This window comes from Lupinus angustifolius, chromosome LG11 (genome assembly GCF_001865875.1).
Source record: "Lupinus angustifolius cultivar Tanjil chromosome LG11, LupAngTanjil_v1.0, whole genome shotgun sequence".
NCBI lineage: Eukaryota > Viridiplantae > Streptophyta > Magnoliopsida > Fabales > Fabaceae > Lupinus > Lupinus angustifolius.
In genome coordinates, this window is record NC_032019.1 from 2,495,029 (window position 1) to 2,518,147 (window position 23,119).

The 23,119-nt window shown below is 32.9% G+C and overlaps 4 protein-coding genes and 1 non-coding gene across 9 annotated transcripts; 1 reads left to right on the top strand and 4 right to left on the bottom strand.

Moving 5' to 3' along the window:
* On the bottom strand, positions 286 to 7,926 carry LOC109360945. Of its 2 annotated transcripts, XR_002109234.1 has the most exons (13): positions 7,370 to 7,926; positions 5,617 to 5,758; positions 4,595 to 4,711; positions 3,983 to 4,484; positions 3,484 to 3,522; positions 3,269 to 3,390; positions 2,886 to 3,032; positions 2,587 to 2,676; positions 2,348 to 2,472; positions 1,874 to 2,079; positions 948 to 1,072; positions 570 to 854; positions 286 to 535 (listed from the first exon to the last, which is right to left on the bottom strand). XR_002109234.1 is itself a non-coding variant. In XM_019606175.1 (12 exons), the coding sequence occupies exons 1-12, from the start codon at positions 7,732 to 7,734 to the stop codon at positions 663 to 665; spliced, it is 2,172 nt and encodes a 723-aa protein (XP_019461720.1). In that variant the 5' UTR covers positions 7,735 to 7,926; the 3' UTR covers positions 286 to 662. The 2 variants fall into 2 exon arrangements, 1 of the variants encoding a protein (XP_019461720.1); XM_019606175.1 differs by having other exon boundaries at positions 286 to 854.
* Positions 8,885 to 11,067, bottom strand: LOC109361290. Its single transcript, XM_019606714.1, has 3 exons — positions 10,684 to 11,067; positions 9,831 to 10,063; positions 8,885 to 9,242 (listed from the first exon to the last, which is right to left on the bottom strand). Exons 1-3 carry the CDS (start codon positions 10,945 to 10,947, stop codon positions 9,050 to 9,052), a joined length of 690 nt encoding a protein of 229 aa, XP_019462259.1. The 5' UTR covers positions 10,948 to 11,067; the 3' UTR covers positions 8,885 to 9,049.
* On the top strand, positions 11,360 to 11,432 carry TRNAF-GAA. The gene has a single exon. It is a non-coding gene; the product is annotated as a tRNA-Phe (tRNA).
* LOC109359183 (calcium uniporter protein 5, mitochondrial-like) lies at positions 12,203 to 15,339 on the bottom strand. The gene is made up of 2 exons (XM_019603753.1): positions 14,590 to 15,339; positions 12,203 to 12,899 (listed from the first exon to the last, which is right to left on the bottom strand). Exons 1-2 carry the CDS (start codon positions 15,118 to 15,120, stop codon positions 12,414 to 12,416), a joined length of 1,017 nt encoding a protein of 338 aa, XP_019459298.1. The 5' UTR covers positions 15,121 to 15,339; the 3' UTR covers positions 12,203 to 12,413.
* On the bottom strand, positions 18,142 to 21,376 carry LOC109361010 (CBS domain-containing protein CBSX3, mitochondrial-like). Of its 4 annotated transcripts, XR_002109247.1 has the most exons (7): positions 21,262 to 21,376; positions 20,078 to 20,340; positions 19,896 to 19,980; positions 18,979 to 19,052; positions 18,703 to 18,763; positions 18,337 to 18,564; positions 18,142 to 18,293 (listed from the first exon to the last, which is right to left on the bottom strand). XR_002109247.1 is itself a non-coding variant. In XM_019606281.1 (6 exons), exons 1-6 carry the CDS (start codon positions 21,359 to 21,361, stop codon positions 18,422 to 18,424), a joined length of 726 nt encoding a protein of 241 aa, XP_019461826.1. In that variant the 5' UTR covers positions 21,362 to 21,376; the 3' UTR covers positions 18,145 to 18,421. The 4 variants fall into 4 exon arrangements, 3 of the variants coding, with proteins under 3 accessions (XP_019461826.1, XP_019461827.1, XP_019461828.1); XM_019606281.1 differs by having other exon boundaries at positions 18,145 to 18,564; XM_019606282.1 differs by having other exon boundaries at positions 18,145 to 18,564; positions 20,078 to 20,344; positions 21,262 to 21,373.

Here is a 23,119-nt window from a genome sequence, read left to right on the forward strand (position 1 = left end):
GAGAGATGGAACATTTCCCTTTCACTTGTCGCTTATAATTATTCAGAATCAGAATCCTAGTCATTATGAATACAAGGATCCATGCTAACTTGAGATATATCAGGTTTTGTTAACTTGACATTCTGAAAATGATGAGAGACTGTAATTTTTAAAAGGGGTCATGCTAATATGCTATGGAGCACCCTACGAGTCTGGCTTCATTTAATTGAAACAGAAATTTTTACTGTAAAGGAACAAGCATTTCATCCAAAAATATTCATGAAATGCTACTTTTACCCAAAAAAATTGGTAATTGATTTCCAGTATGATATTTCTAAATAAGAAATTGGCTTCAGGTGAATTAAACATAATCTATAAACTGCTGAATCAAACAAGAAATCCTAACAGGAGTACATGCCTACCTTAAAAACCTATTATACTTTTCCTCTTCTGATAAAAGTATCTTCTAATGTTAACAGGTGAGTTTTACAAACACATTCTATTGTATAGCTTATGAGCAAGATCCTAATATACTGTACAGCATCCTTAAGATGCAAATTGATAGAAAGCCTTTCTGGTAAGTAAGTGGTTAGCTAGACACCCTATCTGCCAAAATCTTCAATCCACATGAAGCAATTGCCTATAATTAATTCACAATAACCTTCTGGGTATGAGCAAAAACATCAAATTCTTCTTTTTCCACGTCGACTAGTGTCTATATCAACCAGCCTCGATGATGATGGAGGTGGTAAGGGTGCTGAAAGACCAATAGATTCAGGGATATCAAGATTCACTCCCATAGTCGTTGGGCCTGCCATTGCACGTTTCATGTCTGACTCATGTAATTGGTGAACTTCAAATCTTGCTTTCTCAATCTGTTAATCAATATGATGGAACAAACAATGATCAAATTGTAAATGAACCCAAACACAAAAACGCAAACTGCTTCTTTGTCAAGTTGTACTTACCAGTTCAATATGATAAATGGATGCTTGAGCATCACCAAGTCTCTTGTTCAAATCTGCTAACCTTTTTGACTGGAACTCAGCATTCTCCATTTCATTTCCCCTTTCCCCTAATTCTTTATATAACGCTGCAAGAGCCAAGAGGTATATCAATACAACATTTTTACCAATAAAAAATATTAAGAAAGGAAGAGAATACGGAGACAAGAAAATTAAAAAGATAGCCTGAGATCTGAATGATACATATATATATGGGGGAGGGCAGAAAATCTATCCACAAGAGTAAACTGCTGGCCATTCTGTTAAATTTCAAGCACAAAACTAATTAAATATACCAAATAGATGCAAACAACTAACAAGTTCTATTGTCCACCCCTATAATTCACAAGAAGAAATTCTCCAAGGACTCAAGAGTTAGGACAAACCAAGGTTAGCAAGATCAAAACACATGAAAATCCTGACATTTGAAGGCACCTAGCTTTGTAGACAAGGTTAGCAAGATCAAAACACAAAGGAAGGAACTGGCAACAAGACCAAAAAATCCCTCACAATATTATCCTCTCAGAAACCCTAGATGGAACCTAAATAGAGAGAGGCGATCAAGAGGATTACTTCACGAACAATACTGAACAAGGATGAGTCAAATACTCAATCACTGAAAAGAAAGTGTCTCTCCATCTATCAAACCTCTTGTAATTCATTAGGATAAAGGGATCCCCAAAAGAAGTTAGCTCAAACAGAAAAGAAACACTTAAAAGGTGAAAGGCTGTCAGTCAAAGAAGTTGAGAGAGAAAGGGCCTGACTTTCCATGCCAGACACTCTTGACCAAGATTTCTGGAGGCTCCCTAAATACTCGGAACTCAGAAGAATAAAAATACTGTCATCCGCCAACAGTAGCTAGGCAATACTTGAAGTTGCAATAAAAATACCTGTCAAAACTGATAGCACCCAGATCTGAGTTGGAACATCATAGAGCTTCTTTGCCAAGGTCAAAGATGATCTCAATATCTCCCTGGCTTGTACAGTGTCATGCAAACGAAGGGCCAAACTTCCAAGGATTGTCAAATACTGGGAAACAAGTTGAAGGTTCCCCAAATAAGTATGTGTCAACTGCAATCCCCTTGCCAGGCGGTTTCTGCAAAAAATTTATAATGAGGAAGAAATAGGAATTACATATATGGGTGGAGATAAGAGTTCAGTTGCAAGTGAGGTCCAAGAAATCACCAAATTTGTAGACCTGCAGATAACTCATCCTAATTCTAAATTATTGGGAAATCTTTTGCTTATATTTTATTTCTTCTCTACCAAAGAAATGGAAAAAAAATCTGATTTACAAAAACTTGCCAACTGGAAAATTACAGAGTCAAAAAACTCGGATTAAACAAAGATTATCTAAAACTTACCTTGCTTCTTGTAGGTCCTGCTGCTTCATCAATAAAAGACCATAAGCAAAAAGAACACCTGTTTTCTCTCTAACTCCTACAAAAGAATCCATTACTCCGTAAACTGGTCCAATCAAATCACGTGCCTGCAGGCAAACTATCATTTCATTAAAAAATAGGTCCATGGTATTGAATTACTCCAACAAACTGAAGAAAGTACTTAGCACCAAATTAGTTTGAGATTACAAACACTGTTCCACCTGTGTAGAAGATTCTGCATCACCAATGCAGATATAAGAGACACCTGCATAAACTTGGCACATCGCTTGCATAGATTTGCTCTCTGTAAGCTGCATAGAAATATATAGTTATTTTTGGATTACCATGTTATCCCCATCTACAATTTATTGCAATCTCTAAACAGAGAACAACAAATATTATCTCAAAGCATGCCAAACCAGCAAATGAATTTATCAGATATCACTGTTGCCAAAAACTGCAGAGACTAAATCTTGATCACTAAAATATCACATCTATGTTATAGACATAAAATATATACCTTCAATGCTTCAATAAAATGAAAAGCAGCCTCATTATAACAACCAACAGAATGAGCATATTGGCCTCTAAGCATCTCAATGATGCATTCACATGCCTGTAATATAGTTGGAAATCGCATGAACCAATTCTTCATCTGTATCAAAGCCTGAAAATTTGCAGCAAATATCATTAATGATTTCAATTCTGGAACATAACAGGATGCAAGTTCACTGCCAACTTTTAAATTCACTAGTAAAATAAAATTATCACCACAAGCAAGTCATTAACAGGGTAGATTATTAATTGAGATTTGAAATCATATTGAATAAATTAATAAAATGCACGCTATCACATCTTCTCTTCTGTGGATGTGGCATATCATGCCAGAAGAATATAACCAACCTCTTGTGCTTCAACAAATTCAGCTCGTGTGAGCTCTATGGCGACTTTGTTTTCAAGAAACTGAATTAGTATCATTAAGTACACACCAGCCATCCAGATAGAAGAGTGTTGCAAGTCTACTTCTGCTAAAAAGAAAGTTCAACAAGGTTGCATAAGGACTTGTTCACATGGCATCATGAGTATCATGCGGACATGACAAGAATAATGAATCTCACCTCTGACACCATCAGTAATTCCAAGCTTCACCAATTCATCTGCAAGGAGGAAATACTATTTCAATTGGGAAAATAAGTCAAAGGTGGATGGCACTATACAGTCTCCAAATTAGTTCACAAAAGCAATGAGTAATACAGAAATCCATTTGTGTGAGCAAAAACATACACTAGACATTAAAGCCGTGAGGCCAACAGAAAAGACATGTTTAAACTGTGATTGGGCATAGAAAATATATGTGGACAATGTTAGACAGTGGAAATGCAGGTAAAAGAATATAATTAAGACAACATCAAAGATCATCACCGGGCTATTTGGATAGCTTTTCCTACACATTTGTTTCACATACCATAACAGACTTACTGTTTTGGATTCAAAATCAGTAGTACTTGTTATGTAATGGTTTTCTTTTATATGCCAGGCCAAACAAATAATTTAGACCAAGGCCAAAATAAGAAGTTAAACCCACACACACACACACAAAAACAGCTGCTGAACAACCTTGAATTAAACGCATTCCAGACTGTATGCGCTTTCCACACTCCTTAAAAAGTCCCTTTGGGCGCCCAAATATAACAACTATTAGATCAACTAGTGCATATACAGCACTCCTAGGAAGCCATTCACCATCAATAGGAGGAGGTCCTAGCTGAAGCTTATCTCCTGGTTTCTTTGTGACATTCCCAAAGTATACTGGTTCCAGGGTTTCCTGCCCAACTGAACTCAATCCATTAATGTTTCTCAGCTGCTTTTGAATCATTGCTTGCTTTTCAGATAGTGCTGCCCTTTCCCTGTAGTGAAGGTCAGACCGAGAGAGACTTTGATCTAAAGCATCGAGTTCCATAATCAGCTCTTGCACCTTTTGCATTTGTTGCATATCAGCCTTCATGGCAGCATCCAGATTATCGACATGGGGTGCAGCATTCTTGTAATCACATAGCCGCAATCGATAGAATATGTGCAGTAACTCATTATAAAAGAGCAATCCAGGGCATTGTCGTCTCTGAAGAGTGCATAGAAGCAATGGGGAGGAAAACAATTAGGCATATAGAAAAAGAACCATGGTACAGTTCATATGAAAACATGCAAGAAGCAAAAGGCGTTTGTACTCACTTTATCTGGACCAATTGAATCCCAAATGTCATTGCATTTATTAACAGCTTGCTCAACCAAACTATCTTCATCCCATTGCATAAGGTGGACATGCAATATTGAAGTGGCGAAAAACATCTGGCCCATTGTGATAAAAAAGGAAATTACAGACAGAACTCTGGCAATATCATAGTAATCTAAGCACAAATGAAGTTGGTCTTCAGCATACTACAGACTTGGCATGCGTGCAAGTGCAAAAAGTAAAAAGTGGAACAATAGTGCCAGTTCAAAAAGATTTAAAGTGGGGAAAAAGTAGGAAGCAGATTGAGATATTTATTAAAAAAAAGCAGTTTTAATTATATTTGTGTTATAACATCATTTCCTCTATCAAATTATTTTACAAAAAATATAGCTTAAATATGTTTTTTGTCCCTGCAAATATAAGAAATTTTGATTTTAGTCCCTCATTTTTCCTTACATTTTAGTCCCTACATTAGTTGATTGTTTTAGTTTTTGTCCCTGTTGATGATGTGTCAACGTGACAATTGTCCATGTCATCAATTAGTGTTACCAAATCATCACTAGGGACTAAAACCAAAATTTTAGAATATATGAGGATCAAAACCAAAAATAAATACCAATAAGGCGTAGGTCTAGTGGTGTAAGGCCCCACTAGATCTCCAGATAACCAAAAGGTCAAGAGTTTGATTCCTGGGAGCGACATTTGTTGGAAGGGGCAGTCACGCACCCCGAAAGAGATCAATTCATTTCCCAAAAGGGTGAGGGAATACCCTTGGTAGTAAAAAAACCAAAAATAAATAAATTATCGACAGTAAAACCAAAATTTAGTATTTTTCAAAGACCAAAAACATATTTAAACCAAACTTATATAGTGTCTTTAGGATTTTTGGTGCATAGGTGAAACAAAAACATTCAGAAGATTCTACTTATTAGTGCTAGAAATTCATCACAGAATCAATGACAGATAGCAGAAAAGGAAGCAAAGGACGAGTCTTCTCTTGTAACCATTGACAACAACATACCTGCAACTCTGGGTAGCATATTTCAGTAGCACAGACATATCCACACTCTAAAGCATAGAGTGAACCCCGGTAGTCTCCTTCAATTGACAATGCATTGGCAAGCTGTGAATTGAAGTTGCAAGACCACAACTTCATTGAAATCCTTCAGGAAAAAAAACCAGAAACAATGAATATTATAGAAGCAGCAATAGTTATTAAAAGTAGCACACAACATAATTGTACTGAAAACATGCAAGATAAATACTTTACAACGCTTTTCCAGCAGACCACCAAAATCAAATATTGAACACCTCAGACTCATCAGAAGGACACACACATGTCAAAAGGTAGAAGACAGTTTTCAGGCAGAAAAGGTACAGATTAAGTACATCAGTTACCATCTACAGCTACTATTCCTACATTAGATAGAAACATTATTCATTTTGATAGAACAACTATATGACAAGAACAAAACAGAATCGGAACATGGTGCAAACGAATCCAAGGTAACCAGCAGAGTCACTTTCTGCATAACGTATGGTTGTTGTTGAAACAGATGGTCTGACTAGTCTAATCATGGACAATATACTTAACCAGTTATGGTTCAATATGATAACGGAATTGATGTTTTGACCACTTTAGAGTTTAGACAGGCACAAACCAGGTTGTAAATATCAACAAATATTATATTGTAAACAAAAAATCTTTTTTTTCTTCCATATTCCATAAATGTCTTTTAGACATTATGGTTATTTATGGCGTCATCCATTTTGCCCTGTCAGTTTATATGGTTATTCATTTAAGCACAGTACTAAAGCTGGGGCCCTTTCTACATAACCTACCGGGGCTGTTAAAACCAGACAGTCCGACCGTTCTAATCATGAAAAATATACTTAACCAGTTATGGTTCAATTTCATAACAGAATTAACGGTTAGACCACTTTAGACAAGTCAAAACCTGGTTTAAGCAACCAACTAATAGTATATTTTAAACAAAACTCAATCTTCTCCATATACATATTCCATAAACGTTTTTATACATTCCATATTATCAGATCTAAATTATTCCTATGACATCACCCAGTTAGACCTGTCAGTTTAAACGGCTGAGCCTGAACTAGAAGCCTCACCAGTTCGTTTTTCAGTTTTAACAACATTACTACCTAAAGGGCGTCAAATGTAGCTGCATATCAATAAAAGCTTAAAAAACATAGAAAGGGAATTAGTGCCCTAACAACTTGGAGCCTATAAATTATAAATTTTCAACACATTAAGGGCGATTTTGTTTATACTTTTTCACTATAAAACATTTAGATGAAAGGAAAAAAACTAACTTTTAGGAGAAGCCCAAAAATTCATTTTCTCAATAACATATTCCCGCCAAAGGCACTCTTGGATAATTACTATTTTTTTTAAAACCTAAACAAAAGGGCTCTAAGTGCATCTTCGGGTATCTGTTCACTGCAACCATGTTTCTAAGGCTTAGAACGCGGTGTTTTGACATGTTTGGAGACATGTTTACTTTATTATTCAATCCTAGCTTCGGGTTTGAAACATAGTTTTGGTAGGACCAACTCTATAACATAAATCACTTCACTTCAAACTCAAATTTAACAACAACAACAACATAAATCAATTTTGCAAAATCAAAATCATGTGTTACAAACACTCACCCAAACACACTAAACAACATAATTATTTTCAGAATTACTAAGCTAACAAACTAAAAGCACAATAAATAAGTGGTGAAAAAAAGAATTATGATTAAGCATACTCATTTCCAACAGAAGCAGTAAGGTCCAAACCCTTATGCAAAACCTGTTTCTGAGGCGGAATAGCACCAACAAGATGATAACACTGACTAAGCAAACTATAAGCCCTACACTTGAGTTCAAAACAAGAGGGAATAGATTTGAGGAGCAATTGAGAACGCTCGAGATGAGACCGCGCGTGGTTGACGTTATGAGAATGGTGGAGGAGAATGGTGGCGATGCGGAGGCGCGTCTTAACTTCAACGATTGGAAAAAATGAGACTTGACTTTGACATATAGCTTCTAAACATTTCACTGCTTTACCTAATTCCCCTTTCTTCTCGTGTTGATCTGCTAAACCCCATAACCCTTCTGCTACTGCTTCCATCACCAAATCAAATGCAATAGATTCAATTTCAAATTCGAATTTTGTGATGATGTTTTTAAGATATAATAAATACTCAAAATTTGTAGTTCACTATTTTCGATTTTACTTTTGTCGGAATTGTTTTTGTTGTTTAGGTCAAATTCTCTTTGAAAAACCGTTTATATTCTTGACTTTGTTCATAAAGTTTAACATTGTTCAATTCCATGATGAAAATCCGGTTTTTCAATTTTCTAATTTCATTTCCCTCTCACTCATTCTAATTTATTCATCAAAATCAAGAAAGAGGGAAAATGTATTGAATACATATTTTTGATTTACTTCAATAAAAATTATTTGTATAAGCCATGTATATTCTCCATCAATGAAGGATCATATTAAAGCTAAATAAGATCATTATGTGCTTATCATTTTTTTCTTTTACATTGTTATCTAGGATTGGATTTTTGGAAACCTTGTAATAAAAAAGTGGTTTACTTTTTCTTATAAGACAATAAAAATTTGTTTATTTATTTACATTTTTTTAATGTGATACATTATTCTAATATATATTTTATAGTTTTTCCAATTAAACAAGAAATTTTTGAAGAGTGAAGTTACAATAAATCACTCAAAGATGTATTGTCAAATAATAAGTCAATTATATCATTCCTATATAACTTACAAAAATTATAAATAACAACACTTATAAAGGACAATTAAAAGGTTGATAATGAAATAAATGACATAACTTGAATGTATATTGAGGTGGGATGGAATATCGGTTTGAGAATGAATGTGAGTTTACCCTAACTCTTTTTTCTTTGTGATGAATCCTAAATTTTTTAAAGTGTAAAGTATATATTTATGATGATTGGTTTTTTATTTAGAAACCAGCCCTTATAATCATAATAATATTTCAGTGATTTATTACATATGTGTAAATATATTCTCATGATCATAATCACTTATTAATGAGAGATTGTAAGCTAGAGAAACACACAAAAATACGATTACTAAACAATTGGTTGTATCATAATCTGAATATGAGTCATTTTGTTCAATACTTTTATTCTATAGGCTATTTTATATAGATCTATAAAACAGTGGAACTTCACATGCAATTCTTACAACAGAAAACACAAATTTCATAATACTATCTCTACTTTTCAGATAGATCCTAAGGGTGAAACACTTCATTTATATTTGCCTTCCAAAGTTTACGAAAATGAATGCAAATGTACAACTTTAACCAGCAGCGAATTATACATGGATTAAAATCCTTGGATGAAAGATTTCTGAATGCTAAGTAGCGGCAAAAAAAGAGTGAAAAAATATCCTAGGCCTTCACCTCATTCTGTCCATGGAGCAAGAAACGTTCCCACCATCCGGGTTCATACTTCGGATAGGGCGCCACCCATTTGTCCGGTTTGTCAAACTCCAGGTTGGTAGGACTTGAGGCTAATGCTTCTTCTAATCCTTCAGCTTCAAAACTGTCTGTTAGAACTCTATCTAGTCTTAACTTCATGAATCTGCCAAAAAACACAGATAGAGAATAAGCTACAAGTTAGTTAAATGCTAAAAACCCAAAACATCAGAAACTTGCATTTGATCTTATATTGCAGCATTCGTATTTGATCTTATTTTGCAGCATTCGTGGCAAGCAATTTTGTCTGATATCATTACTACATTTCCTTTTCAAAACGCTGTTCACGGATATATCATTTGAAAGTATGCAGCTCCTATCAGCAAGGCCAAGACAAGAAAAGTAGAGAAAAACAAGTATATGAACCTATTTTCATTTTAAAACATGTGAAACAGACACTTTCATTGGAAACATTCTTTCTGCTTTCGATGATAAGATTGCATATGTCTATCCTCCACAGACCTCACTAGTAGGAGACTCCTGCGATGAAATTATACTCCTCGTGACGAAAACAAATAGAAAAATATTTTTGGTCACTGATCTTGATGCAGATGACAGGAAGGAATAGTGTTCTGTTTGTAGTTTATGATAGCCAATTCAAGCACCAATGCATCATCAGATTTTCATACACTTCATTGTTAACAACAATTGTAGAACCAATCACTAAAGAAAAATTAAAAATCGATGTCCTTACGTGATCCAGGGACCATTGGTTGACACGAGAGCAACAGCCGGTCTCTTTAATCTCTTGGTAATGTTAGGGAATTTATCCAAGAACTTAGGTTCAATCACAAGCCAGAAATCCCGTTCTTTGTCACGCTCTCCATAGTAACGAAGCCTTTCAAATAATTGTTCTTGGAAATGTTCCTCCTCATCCAGCATGAATTTTGCATTTGCAACTAGAAAATAGTACTTTTTGGTTTCATTCTACAAGAATGAGAAAAAAGGGATTAAGCTGCTTACAATAAAAACCAATCTCAAAAACTGAGACATGAATTGCATGCTTAAAAAAACAATTGCAATTTTCATAGCCCCCTACTAGCCTAGACAGAAACAACATAAGACATTCTAAGTATTTCTAACATGGTCACAATAGAGCAAACCACACAATTATAGTCAACCTCAGTTCCTCAATATGAATAAATTGTGCTAAAAGTCTAGCACCATATAACAGCATAACCACTAAACAAAAGAACTTGTGCTGTTAAACAAGCAACGACTAAGTGTTTGGGAATATTCCCAATAAATAACCATAATATATACTTAATTAAGCACTTATTAAATAAGCTATTTTGATATAAGATACATAAAGTTTATCTTCATAAGGCTCTATCATAAGATTCTTGAAATAAGTTACAAAACTCTTGTAAACATATGATAAGTTAATTTTCATAAGTTTTTTTTATCAGGCTACTGTTATAAGCCTAAGTGAAATCTCTATAAACTCTCCTAAACAGAGAATAAATTATGAAAAGAACCAAAACTACAACAAAAAACAATATGAGACATAATTCTAAATTGGGTTTGAGTGAAAGAGAGTAAGAAACCTTGTTGGCAGTATCAGAAGAACTGATCTGGTCAGAATCAACAGATGCAACAGCTGTGGAAAAGGGTCTAACAGTTCTTGATTCCTTGAAGGAGATAGTAGAAGGCACAAAACCAAAAAACAATGAGTCTGTCTTATAAGAAAGGCTTTGTCTTTTGCTTCCTGGGAGTGTTAACACCTTGCCATTAAGATTGGTATGTTGAGCTTGGATCTGAACTACCATTGCAGTTGATGAGCCAAAAGTTAAGGTTGAAACACCCAGCATTGTTATTAACAGTCACACCAACTTTCTTCTTCTACAAACAAATTTTTTTCTAAGTTTTGTTATTGGATTCTTACTAGTTGTGTATGGGTAATGGAAAATTTCAGAGACAACCTTATCTAGTTATCTAGATCTAACATAATTTAATGACATGTTACTTTGGTTCCTTACTTTATTAATAAGAAAATATTTGTGTGATTTTGGTGAATTATCAATGTAAAGATTTCATAACATTAATCAGCAATACATTGCATATATGATTTTTAATATAATATTTTGAAACTCGTATAATTCGTAAATACAATATTGAATTAATTAAAATACTTTATAATGTAAAGAAATTGATACTATCAATAGTAAAAAATTAGTTCTTGCTACGAATGAGAAAAATAGTAATCTGTGTTTGATAAGGATAGCGGGGATAGCTCAGTTGGGAGAGCGTCAGACTGAAGATCTGAAGGTCGCGTGTTCGATCCACGCTCACCGCAAAGTTGTTTTTATTGTAGTTCTAAACAGAACTATACTGTATCGCTCCGTGTTTAACGCTTGTATAATTATTTACACCGACAATATAGATATTACAATGTGTATAAACCTTAAGAAATGTAGACAGTTTCTCTTTTTCAAAATATGTTTCACTTGATCAAATTCAAGCAAATGTAAATACCATTTTCTGAGCCTACTATTTATTTATTTTTAACTCACAAAACCCATCCAGATCAAAATTTAAGGATCCCTACCCAAAATGATGATACATACTATGTGCACCTTCATGTAACCGTGCTTTGAAAAAGAGCAGGACATTACAAAATAGAGCTGGATGAACTCAAAAACTATAGCTTAGGTTATTAAGATAAAAGAAAAAATAAGCAGAATCTAAAAACGCTTATTATTAAAGTTTAGTTTAGATATATTCCCTGGAACAGTAAACAAGGTCAAATAAAAGAATCACAGGTAACTAAAATACTAAATAGTTAAATGAATTATATGTATAAATACAAAATACAATGGCAGCAGAAATGGTGTGACATAGACTCCTAGCTTAGTCTTTTGCTTGAGTCCTATCTTGTTTATGGGTTTAGCATCTCTTATGCTCTTTTGATATATTCCTTTTGCTTAGTAAAAATGAAAATGGTGTGAAATCCTTTAGCTTTAAAAAATGTGACAATGATATTTTAATTCATATATAGTATAGGGTTATATTGAATCAAGAAGACCATATAGTATGTGACTGATTGAATAACAATGTGCAATCAACAAATGGACAAGGATGTATAATATTTCTTTTCATATATAAAAGTACAGATATATAGAATATTAAAAAGCAAAAGGGTGGCTTACAAGCCAGAATAAAAGTTAGAATAAGGTTCTCCCCACCAAGGTGAAAATAGAAGAGAACAAGGTTAACTGTAGTATATATATATATATATATTCTTTGAATGCATAAAGCATAAAACACCTGAAAAATGTTAATCCCTATGTAAAGTGTCATCCAAATCCAGGTCCACACCAATGCGATTTTTCAAAATGGTTTTGGCATCTAAAGGTGTTTTGCACTTGCACTGAAGCTCCATGAATCTCTCGACATCAAAATCATACCTCTTATGAAGCTTCCTCTGCCTTGAAAAAAAGAGTCTCTTCATAAAATCTTGGTAAGTTGGGTCTCTTGAAGTGAATAAAAAGTATGCATATCCTATGACTAAGCCAGTGCTTGTGGTAAAAAATGCAATAGGTTCCATTACATCCCATGAGAATTCCCAGAATGTTAACCTGAAGAAGAGGCTGACAGTAATTATGCCACCACCTAGTCCAGACCATAGGATTCGCCGCACCTGCCTATGTGCCAACACATCGATTTCTTCCTTTTTATCCTGCAGCTTCTTTAACTCGTCTCTAATAGGATCATTCTCTGCAGTCAATACCAGTGGAACTGCTCTTCTAACCAGATCCACCACCTAAAGATATGAGGTATTAACCATGCAAAGGAATGAACAAGTTCGAACCAGCACATATTAAAGCAGACAATTGAATTCGATATTACCTATTCAAACTCTAGAATGCATTTCAAAAACCATTTGCTTAATGGGTTGATATCAGCTTAAAAGATGTTCATCTAGCTGGTAATTTTCAATCCAGGAAAAAGTTACTGCAAGTGCTCGGGAATGGATGGCAGGCTTCCGAACACGTCTTAGGGAATTGGACATGGTTCATAAAAATGAAGCATTGCAGTTTGCAGACACATATTTATTGCTAAACCGCTAGGCTCGGCTTTAGTTTTAATAGAAATGTCTTGTTCAAAAAAATGTATCCTTGAATACTGCCCCCAATTAAGTCTCATTAGTACATGTTGCAGCATTAAGCCGGTAAGGTTGTTCAAACCGAAATCTAGATAGACTATAGGAAAATAATATGTGGAAGTTTTAACAAAGGGCAAGAGAAAGCACTCATTATCATAAATTCTTAAGTGGTGATGCAGCATTAGATATCGTAAAGTCATGAAAACATTAATACTTTCCACACAAGTCCAACATTCTAACAACCATGGCCCAGGCAAGCCACAGTGATAAATCATGAGAACATTAAGTATGGAGAAGAAAATTGTGAAATCAGAGTAACCATTTTAGTCTAGTTCATCATTCTTTACCAAACTGTTAGCAACTAGGACCAAACTATACATAACCAATACTATTAAGTCTTGAAATATGATATTTCTTATTTAACTATGTTGTCCTCTCAAGTAGAAAAAGAGTAAGTATTAAGTCTTTTCTAGCTACAGCTGCAGTTGAAATTCCACATCAAAATTCAAACCTTTCATTAATCTCAACGGGGATACTTTCATAAAAATGTTTTCACTTAAAATAATTCAATAATCTGTTAAACCATTTTATAATCTGTATTTTGTGTGGTGAATGGTTACCCAAGTAGTTAACTTGAACTTACACTTCTATATTGCACAAATCAAATGCTCATTATGTAAGAGTAAAGTCAAGAAAATGTGTTGTCTAAGACTTAGATGTGTGAGTTGTGTGTTAAAGTCATGGACTTGTAATTGCTATGTGCAGCATATCTTGGGTATAGAAAAAGAGTGAAGTTGTGAGACGAAAAAATACAACACTCACAATCCAAGAACTACTTTACCAATTTTCAATCTAAGGGAAACAACACTCACAAGCCACAATCCACCACCAGGAATATAGTTCAAAAAGGGATGTAGCAACACAAGAGTCATGAAAAGTCAAAAGGAACATTAGATGGGATCTCTTATAGTGAAATATACAGGGCAATATACTTTGGTTTTAGCCATGCTATAGGGTGGACCTTTTTCACTACCAATTGAATACTCACACTTCTCGTTAGCCAGTCATATTTGCACAAAATAAAAAATGAAAATTATGATATGGTTGGTTGATAAGGAACCTGAATAGATGAAGACAGTTACTCTATGCTTCATGTAGGTAAACAATTGCAAATTCTACTCTCACGCCAAACATATTCAGAAACATGTTAAAAGGCAAAGGAAGGACCAATCATACAAAGAGTAAAAAGCTACATTTTCAGAATGATACTGTTATAATTCAATACACATGCAAAACCAACAATTTTCCTCTCCGGTACTGGAGAGAATTCTTTTCCGTAAAAACTCACCTTATCAGGGTGGAGATAGACCTTGTCCCGGAAGAGAAGAATATCCCCAGCATCATCCAGAACCTTAGCAAATGCAGCAGCCTCCTTAGAATTCTTAGCAACACCCATTCTCTCACATGCTTCTAGAAGCTCATCGTAGGGGATAACTTCCTTCCCATCCATTCCAAGCTTCATCTTCAGAGATTTCACATTCACCAATCTCATAAGCTTCTTAGCTTCAGAGAATGATATAGGAGACTCTTCTATTCCATTACTGGCACCACCACCACCACCATTCTCATCAGTGTTGCTATAAGCAACACCAGCAGAAGGTGAAGAAGACACACCCCTCTTGAACTGATTCACCATGAAAACTGATAAAGATGAAATCCCTCCTTTCCTTATTCCACTACATTCTAATCCAAAATCCCTCATACCCAACAATGGAGGATCAAAAGTATGAAACCTTCCACCATAACCATGGCTTATATTAACAACAGCAGATACCCTTTGTCTCAATAACCCACCACCATACCACCACCGACTCAACATTTTCAAAACAACAAAAAACAGAAGAAAAAACTGAACTTTATGTGAAAAAACACAAAAATCACCAAATATAAGCACTACCCACTATAACATACACCATGAAAATCATATATAACCACAACAATGTTCTGTGGTTCCTTCACTGATGCAAAAAGCTAGCAACTTTGGAAAAAGGAAACAAAATCTGCAACAATGTCAGATAGTTTAATAGAGAAAAGAAAGTGAGGATTCGATATTATAAATAAAAATATATATATCTTTATCGTGTGGATTTAAAGTTGCTAAAAATAAAAGAAGTAAAGAGAGTTAAAACACAAAGTAAGGTGGAGGTTGAAGGAGAAACTTCACCCACAAGTAATGTATTATATTCCGTTTGAATAGCTACCATTCTTCTCTCATTTCTAGTAATGGATATGTCTCCTAGTTTGTTTGATTTTTTTAACTAGGATGTACTTGAAATTGTTTGGTTTGAAAATCCTTTCTATCGTAAAAATCGAATGTTTTGTAAACTTTGTTTTTTATTTATAAGATTTTTTATAAACTAATGGACGTTACTTTATAATCTCAGTGCTTATAATTAAAATATAAAAACTCAATCTATGTCAAAACACATTATTCCTAATTTTATACCTTATTGATTAATTTAACCTTGTCAAAATCTTATCCTTTTCCGAAAGATAGATTAATTGATAGTTTATGAAATTTGGAAAAAATCAATATTTATAATATTACCTTTTATCTTGGGTCACAAACAAGTATACAATGTTTCTTGTATTCGCAATTTTTTTGGTAGATACCAACATTTTAATCAAAAATTATTATTTTAAGTTTTGCTTTAAAAGATTGTTTGATTGATAACATAATTAATCAAAATTGTAATATAATGAAAAAGAGAATTGAGATTGAAATTTATACTCGTTATTCGTACACTTTTTGTACTATCAAAAATATTTCTTTACTTTTTAGGTAAACAACTAATCATTTTCAGGGATTGTATCTGCCCCTCCTAACAAGTGTTGCTCCCAATAATCAACTCATTAACCTTGAGGGTCTTATACTATTAGACAAACACTTTCTTGGTTACCAGACACTTTGATACTTAATTATATGGGTTTAGTGATGATTAATTCATTCTCTGCTTAATTATATAGTTGATGTTGGTTTTTCACATATGAACTAACTACATCAGAATATTTAGGAATGTGGTTTTGTAATTTGATACAACGATTCTCAACAAATATGCATGCCTAAACCATCTGCATATGGATCTAATAACATTAGCATAAGTGAAATGTCTACACTGCCATTCTCAACCTCAAAATATGCTTAATGCTGTAATATGGAAGAAGACTAATTTGTGCACTAATAGAAGACTATTTTTTTGCCACTTTGTGAATACTTTTTCTGTCATACCAATTCGGTGCTTAATAAGTAACTTCTCATTTTGTTTAAAAAGGGCATAAGTAATCCACTTAAAAATATCAATTGCCACATTAGGGACCCCAACTTATCATGACGTTGCTTGATTAAATTCCAAATACCAATATATTGTCAAGTCCAATAATTTACTCTTGAAATTTGAACAAATTGAAAGTAATACAATATTAACTTATACATGATTGCTTATCATGAAAGTATAAAATTAAAAATAATTTTGAAGCCATATAGGTTATGAAGTCGATTTAAATATTACGGTAGTAAAATATAATTTTAGGTATAAATAAGAGCCTTTAAAATTAGAAATGTAAATCAATATGAATATTGATAATGAAATAATATGTCAGACATTTAAAACATAAAACCATACATATATCAATAAATTAGGAATATGGATTGATGGACACAAAGTCACTCTAGATTAACTGTGTAAGAATATAAATATATTAAAAAAAGAGTATAATATCTATTCATTAATAATATAAAGATAATTTATTTATCATTTATTTATATTACTTTTATTTAATTTAAGTAGATGATAAAATGACAGTGTAAAAATTCTTATATTATTTGTATATACATTGCTGAACATGAAAATATCTTGTCGAAATTATGATTTCAAAACTTAGCACCCACGTATCCCTATGACCTTATCTCTTCCTAACAAAACTTAAATTCTTTATACACGTACTTTCCTTTACTATTGTTTTATTTTTAGACACGGATACTTTTATAAATTTTAAACAGAGCAATGTGTAAGCAATTGGCACTTTCACGTGGATCGATTGCTTAAATTGCTGCATTGGTGTTGGATTCCAAAAATAAATGTTCTGATTCCAAGCATGCCTATAGTGCCAAAATCAAAGTTGGATTCCAAGCTCTATTGCTCATTCATTCACCTTTCATGTTCCAGATTATAGTTTAATTTATCTTACAAGTAATGTTTTACTGTTACAAGTTCATTGCATCTTCTTAAATCCAATATTAGTTATATTTTAATTTGTTTTAAACAAAAAATATTACTGAGAGAACATGACAAAAACTACATGAACTAAAAGTGTCTAGTTGTCTAGATACGAGTTATATCATGGGCATTTGCCACATGCAAAATATGCATGATTTACCCTTTTGAATGTCTATATACTCTGAACATAGGTTGGAAAAAAAATAAGTGAGAAAAAACCCCAAGAAAAAAATAGCACATTAGCCATCTTCATAGGATTTAATATGTATGGTGTAAGTATTTTTTACAATGTCAATAAATCATTCATCGTTGATTTATTAATCATCATTAACTGTCAAACAAAAATAATATAAATCAATGGTAGATGATGTATTGTTTACATTGGCAGTACCTACTCATTTTAAACTCATCTTCATATACCTAAGCCGCACCCTTTTCATTTATAATTTCCTTACATGATTAATAATCTAACAAAGAAGCCCGTGCATGCATCATCCGATCTATATATTTTTTTTAATCAATTCTTCAAATTAATATCGTTATTTTTAAAAGCTGCATTTTTGTAAAAAAGAAAGAAAGAAAGCTACATTTTCAACTGCTAGACAGTTCCCTGATAACATAACTTTCAGCACAAAATCCATCATTTGCAAACTATGAAAGTTAAAGATCCATGTACTAGCGAAACAAGGTTCAGAAAAGAACATAACATATCCTCAAACAGCACCTAGCTGTTATCATTATTAACCAACTATGTCAAGGGTTAATGTCCATAAAACTGAAACAGGAATTAACAGAAAAGCAAACAAGAGTTTGCTAAAACATATTTACAACCACTCAAGCTTATTACATAACCCAACTCAGCTTGGGTTCTACATGAGAGATTTTCGACATCATCATCATCATCTAGTAACCTCCCTGTATATAAGCATTCAAGCGGTCAAGCTCTTGTCGGTGCTCGCTCACAACAGCACGAACCACATCCCCGATGGACACCATGCCAATCATCCCTTTGTCATTGATGACAGGGATGTGTCTGATTCTGTTATCTGAGAAAACACAAGAACAAGAGAAGAAAATGAGTTATAAACTCATCTGATATCTTTTTTAGTTTTGCTATAAGTTGTATTGTGTTTTTTGATTTATTTAATCTTCTATTCAAAGGACTAAAAAACATATAAATATACCAGTCATCAGTTGCATTGCCCGCAGAACTTTGGTATCAGGTGAGACTGTGATAAGTTTGTTCTGCAGCCATCACGCCGAGTTTTAGATATCACAAATGGTTAAATTAACTATGATTTCTATGTTACCTACCCCTAATTACTGCAACCCAGCTCAATTGGCATTATGACTGCAGAACTTTGCATACCGCCAATTGGACAGGGGTATCGGTAACAAAGGGTAGGGTTGAATTCTCCAATTAAATAGCATATAATGCAGGTAAGGACAGCAGCTTATACCTCTTCAGTCATAATATCCCCAACCTTGGTGGACTTGGATGATCTTCCTTGTACGATGATCTTCCTGAGATAATCTGGATAACGAGATGACAAAAAAAGTGTACATAGATGACCCACTGACAAATATAATCAGCATATCTGTTTACACGTGGACCAAGAACAACCTAATACAATTTTCTGCCTGTACATTATGCCATGTAATTAACTGGACCCTTAGCTAATCAGGGTGTTTGATTATCATGTTGTTCTTATCAAAGAAAATGCAGGTCTTCACAGCACTAATCTCCCATCCTTATCCTATCACAATCATGTCAGCCTTCATTTTGCAAATTATCAATTATGCTTAATTTCCCAATGGCTTAACTTTGTAAACCATATGATACAGTTTGAGAAAAGTCTCTCTCTTAAGACTTTTAAGGAATTTTAGTATTATGTGTTAAGGATAGTACAAAGAGATGAGAAAGGGTCAGAGCATAAAAAAGTAGCCCACTTGCTTATGTAACACAGAAAATTAGGTTCACCACTTTGCACTGTGCAATGATTTGTACAGGACACATTAGGATAAAAACAATGTACATTCACATTTAATCCCTTACAGAAATTCATTTCATGAAATCCACAAAGAAAACCTTTTTTAAAATTTTGTTTAGATTTTAGGGGTCATAAAATTATCCCCAAGCACCATTGACAGTTAAATATGCCATTCATTCTCTAATGTTCCAGATCCAACAACACATCCAAAATCAGTTTCAATATGATATAGTGACCAAGTCAGTAATCCATTACAGCTAATGGAAAAACCCATTTTATTTTAGAAAGAAAACCCTGACATTAACCAATATCTTGGGCATATTACTAAGTTATCTATAAAAGAACATATCATAGTACCCCAAAAAGATTGCATCCCTATCAATTACCTCTTTCTGTTATAATTCCTGCAATAGACTTCTGCTCACCACCAGGTTTCACAACCACCAAAGCTCCAACATTGTTCTGAGTCATCTGCAATGGATGCCAATTTAGTAAAATAAATTAGTCTTGTGTAAACACCGACAAATTTATGGCAATTTTTTTTTGCAATGAAACCAAATCTGCATACCGATTTTACAGCATCATAAACAGTATCATCAGTGGTGCACCAAAGCCAAGAGCCATCTGCACCTTTACCTTTCCCTTGCAGAATGTCTGCAATGGTGGTGCTCTCAAAACCATGCTCCTCAATGCGAGCAGGTGTAACAGACTCAAAACGTGAAAAGGCGACTGGCTGCAATAGAGGGTTCACCATGCGGACTTGTTGCAAAACAGCAGTTTTTATGACATTTCCGTGCGATAAAAACACTCGCAGTCCTCCTAGCATTTTGACTGTCTAAAATCAAGAAAGGTTATACTTCTTAGAGTTTGCAACTTTGCATCCAATAAGCTTTAGCCTATAAATGCGAGAACCGGGTATATTCATATCAACTAATCATCTAGGAAGCACATTTTAGTAGTTGTTTTGAAGTCACATAATCTAATAGTTAAATTAATCAAAGAACTTGACATGCATAATTTTTATCAGATGAAAAAAGCAAGATAGCACAAAAGCTCTTCAGACAAAACTGACATGGATACAACCAAAGCCAATGGATGGATCAAATTGTGGAACCGTTTCTAGTGTAAAAGGTTCACTCTAAATTGTGGAACAGATTCAAATTTATACCTTTTCAGATGAAGCGTAGAGAAATATGATACATATCAAAAGAAAAAAAGAGACTGAAATACCAATCAACATCATAACAATTCCCATATATTAACTACAGAGTTTCAAGTGCAAAATGAGATCAAAATAACTCTCTTGTCCAATCATCAAGTTCAAGCACTTGGCTCAAGTCTTAGAATTCATTGGGCGTGTGTATTTGTATATACATACATATATAATATAAGAAAACAACACTTTACAAGTAATCATGTGAATTAGAAGCTGAAAATATGTCAAAATTATTATTAAAATTACTACTTTTGGTTTTAAAAAATAAATAAAGAAACAGAATCCAACTTAAAAAACATAAATTTTGTCCCAGATATTCATCATAGCACAGATCACATGGGCAGATCCAAAAAAAAACATCAGGGCAAATAAATCAGGTATGTAAAAAAATAAAAAGCTGAACCTCATAGATTTTCAGAACTAAAAAATCAGATCTTTCATTTACCAACTATGAGATGAGGTGGAAGGAAAATCAAGAGGTATGTAAAAAAACAAATTTTGTGGAAAATAAGGTATTTGTTTAGAACATGGCCTACCAGAAAAATAAGCTGAAGCTGAGAGAGTTGAGAAATTGAGAGAGAGGATTGCGGATAGAATGGATGACTCAGTTTCTTGGCATCTTATAAAACTTGTCATATAAACGTGACACTGGGACCCTCTTTACTTTTTGGATTATCACATTATCCATTGTTTTTGGTCCATATCCATTTTAATATCCCAGTGGTGTGAAAACTGAAAACGATTTCTTAGATAATTTATTGTCTTATCCCAAAATATTTTTTTTGTAAGTTAGTGTTCTTCACTACTATTAAGGGAATACGTGTAATCACAACAAATATATTTTTTATTGTATTTTAAGATTATTATTTTAATGACCAGTTAATCATTAATTGACTGTATATATGTAGTACAAATATACTTGTGGGAAACAAAAAAAATTGACTGTATATATGTAATCACAGCAATATTGGGAATGATAATCACATATCCTGAAATAAATTATATAGTTAATTAAGTAAATATCCTTTATAGTATTGGAAATATACAAAATATTGCTTTTGTGGAACAACTTATTTAAATTCAAATAAAATAGTTGACTTTAAATAAAAAATGAATTGCAAGGAATCTCATTTTTCTTTGAGGTATAGTTTGGGTTTTCTATAGAAGTTTTTCAAAATTAAATACAATTTGATTGATTTATTTTACCAAAAAGAAATTTACATTTATCGATTGAAAATAGAAAGTAATTAAATTGTGAAATTTGTGAGACCAAATCGAAAATTGTAATTTTATTTCACAATTTAGTTCATTTTGAATAAATTGTTTAAGATAAGTTCAACTATGATTTCAGAACTTAGGAATTGTTTAAAGTGAACCACATATTAAATTTTTTTATTTATTATTTTTGTTTAAAATACATTTGAAGTTTTGAACTCTCTTACCCATTCTAACTATGAATGATTTCACTGATATTGAGAAAAATAAGTGCTAAAATTTCCATAATTTATTACCTTTGTTCAACAAACTATGAGATTGTGTAAATATTCATGGTTGATTTTTAATTGCATTCCTTTCTATTGGTGGCTGTTTATAAGAATCAGTAGTTATATTACATCTTGCTTCGTGTGTTAATGCCTAGAGCTTCATATAATACCACTAATTGATGACGTGAAATAAGAAAGTCATCACTTGAAAGTTGATCTCAAGTGCATGACAATATGAGACTGTAATATCAATTCACTATTATTCTAGTAATTTTTGTACTATTACTATATTATTTAATATTTATAATAAAAATTAAATAATAATTAAACATAAACGATATAACCATCTACAATATTATGTGATATATATTTTTAAAAATGAATACATTTATATAAGAGAAATAATATGCATGATAACATAAGAATTTTATAATGTTATTATTTATTATTCACATTTAATTACCACTAATTCTTAAATATATATAAATAAATAGTCAATAATATATTATTCATGTGTAAATACTTATACACACAATATATAAATACTTCGCTCTTTAAATACTTATTTGTATAAATATGTGTAGTTGGTCCCCTTCCTTAAATCAATCTCTCTTTTATAATAAATAAGAAACAATATTTGTTACGAGGAGCAATCAGCCAATCACACATACCAAAAATGATTAATCTCTTATTGATAGTGTATATCTTTAGTAATATAAAAAATCACTATATATTATGGTATTCTACTATCCTAAGCAAAAGTTAATATAACTTCAAGTTAGATATGTAAGAAACTAAATAAAGCTAACTCAAAAATTTAAATAACACTAGTAGTAATGAAGCGATAAAAAACAGTAGAACAAAGCAATGAAAATAGATAGATGTAAAAATAAATAATAACAGCATTGGC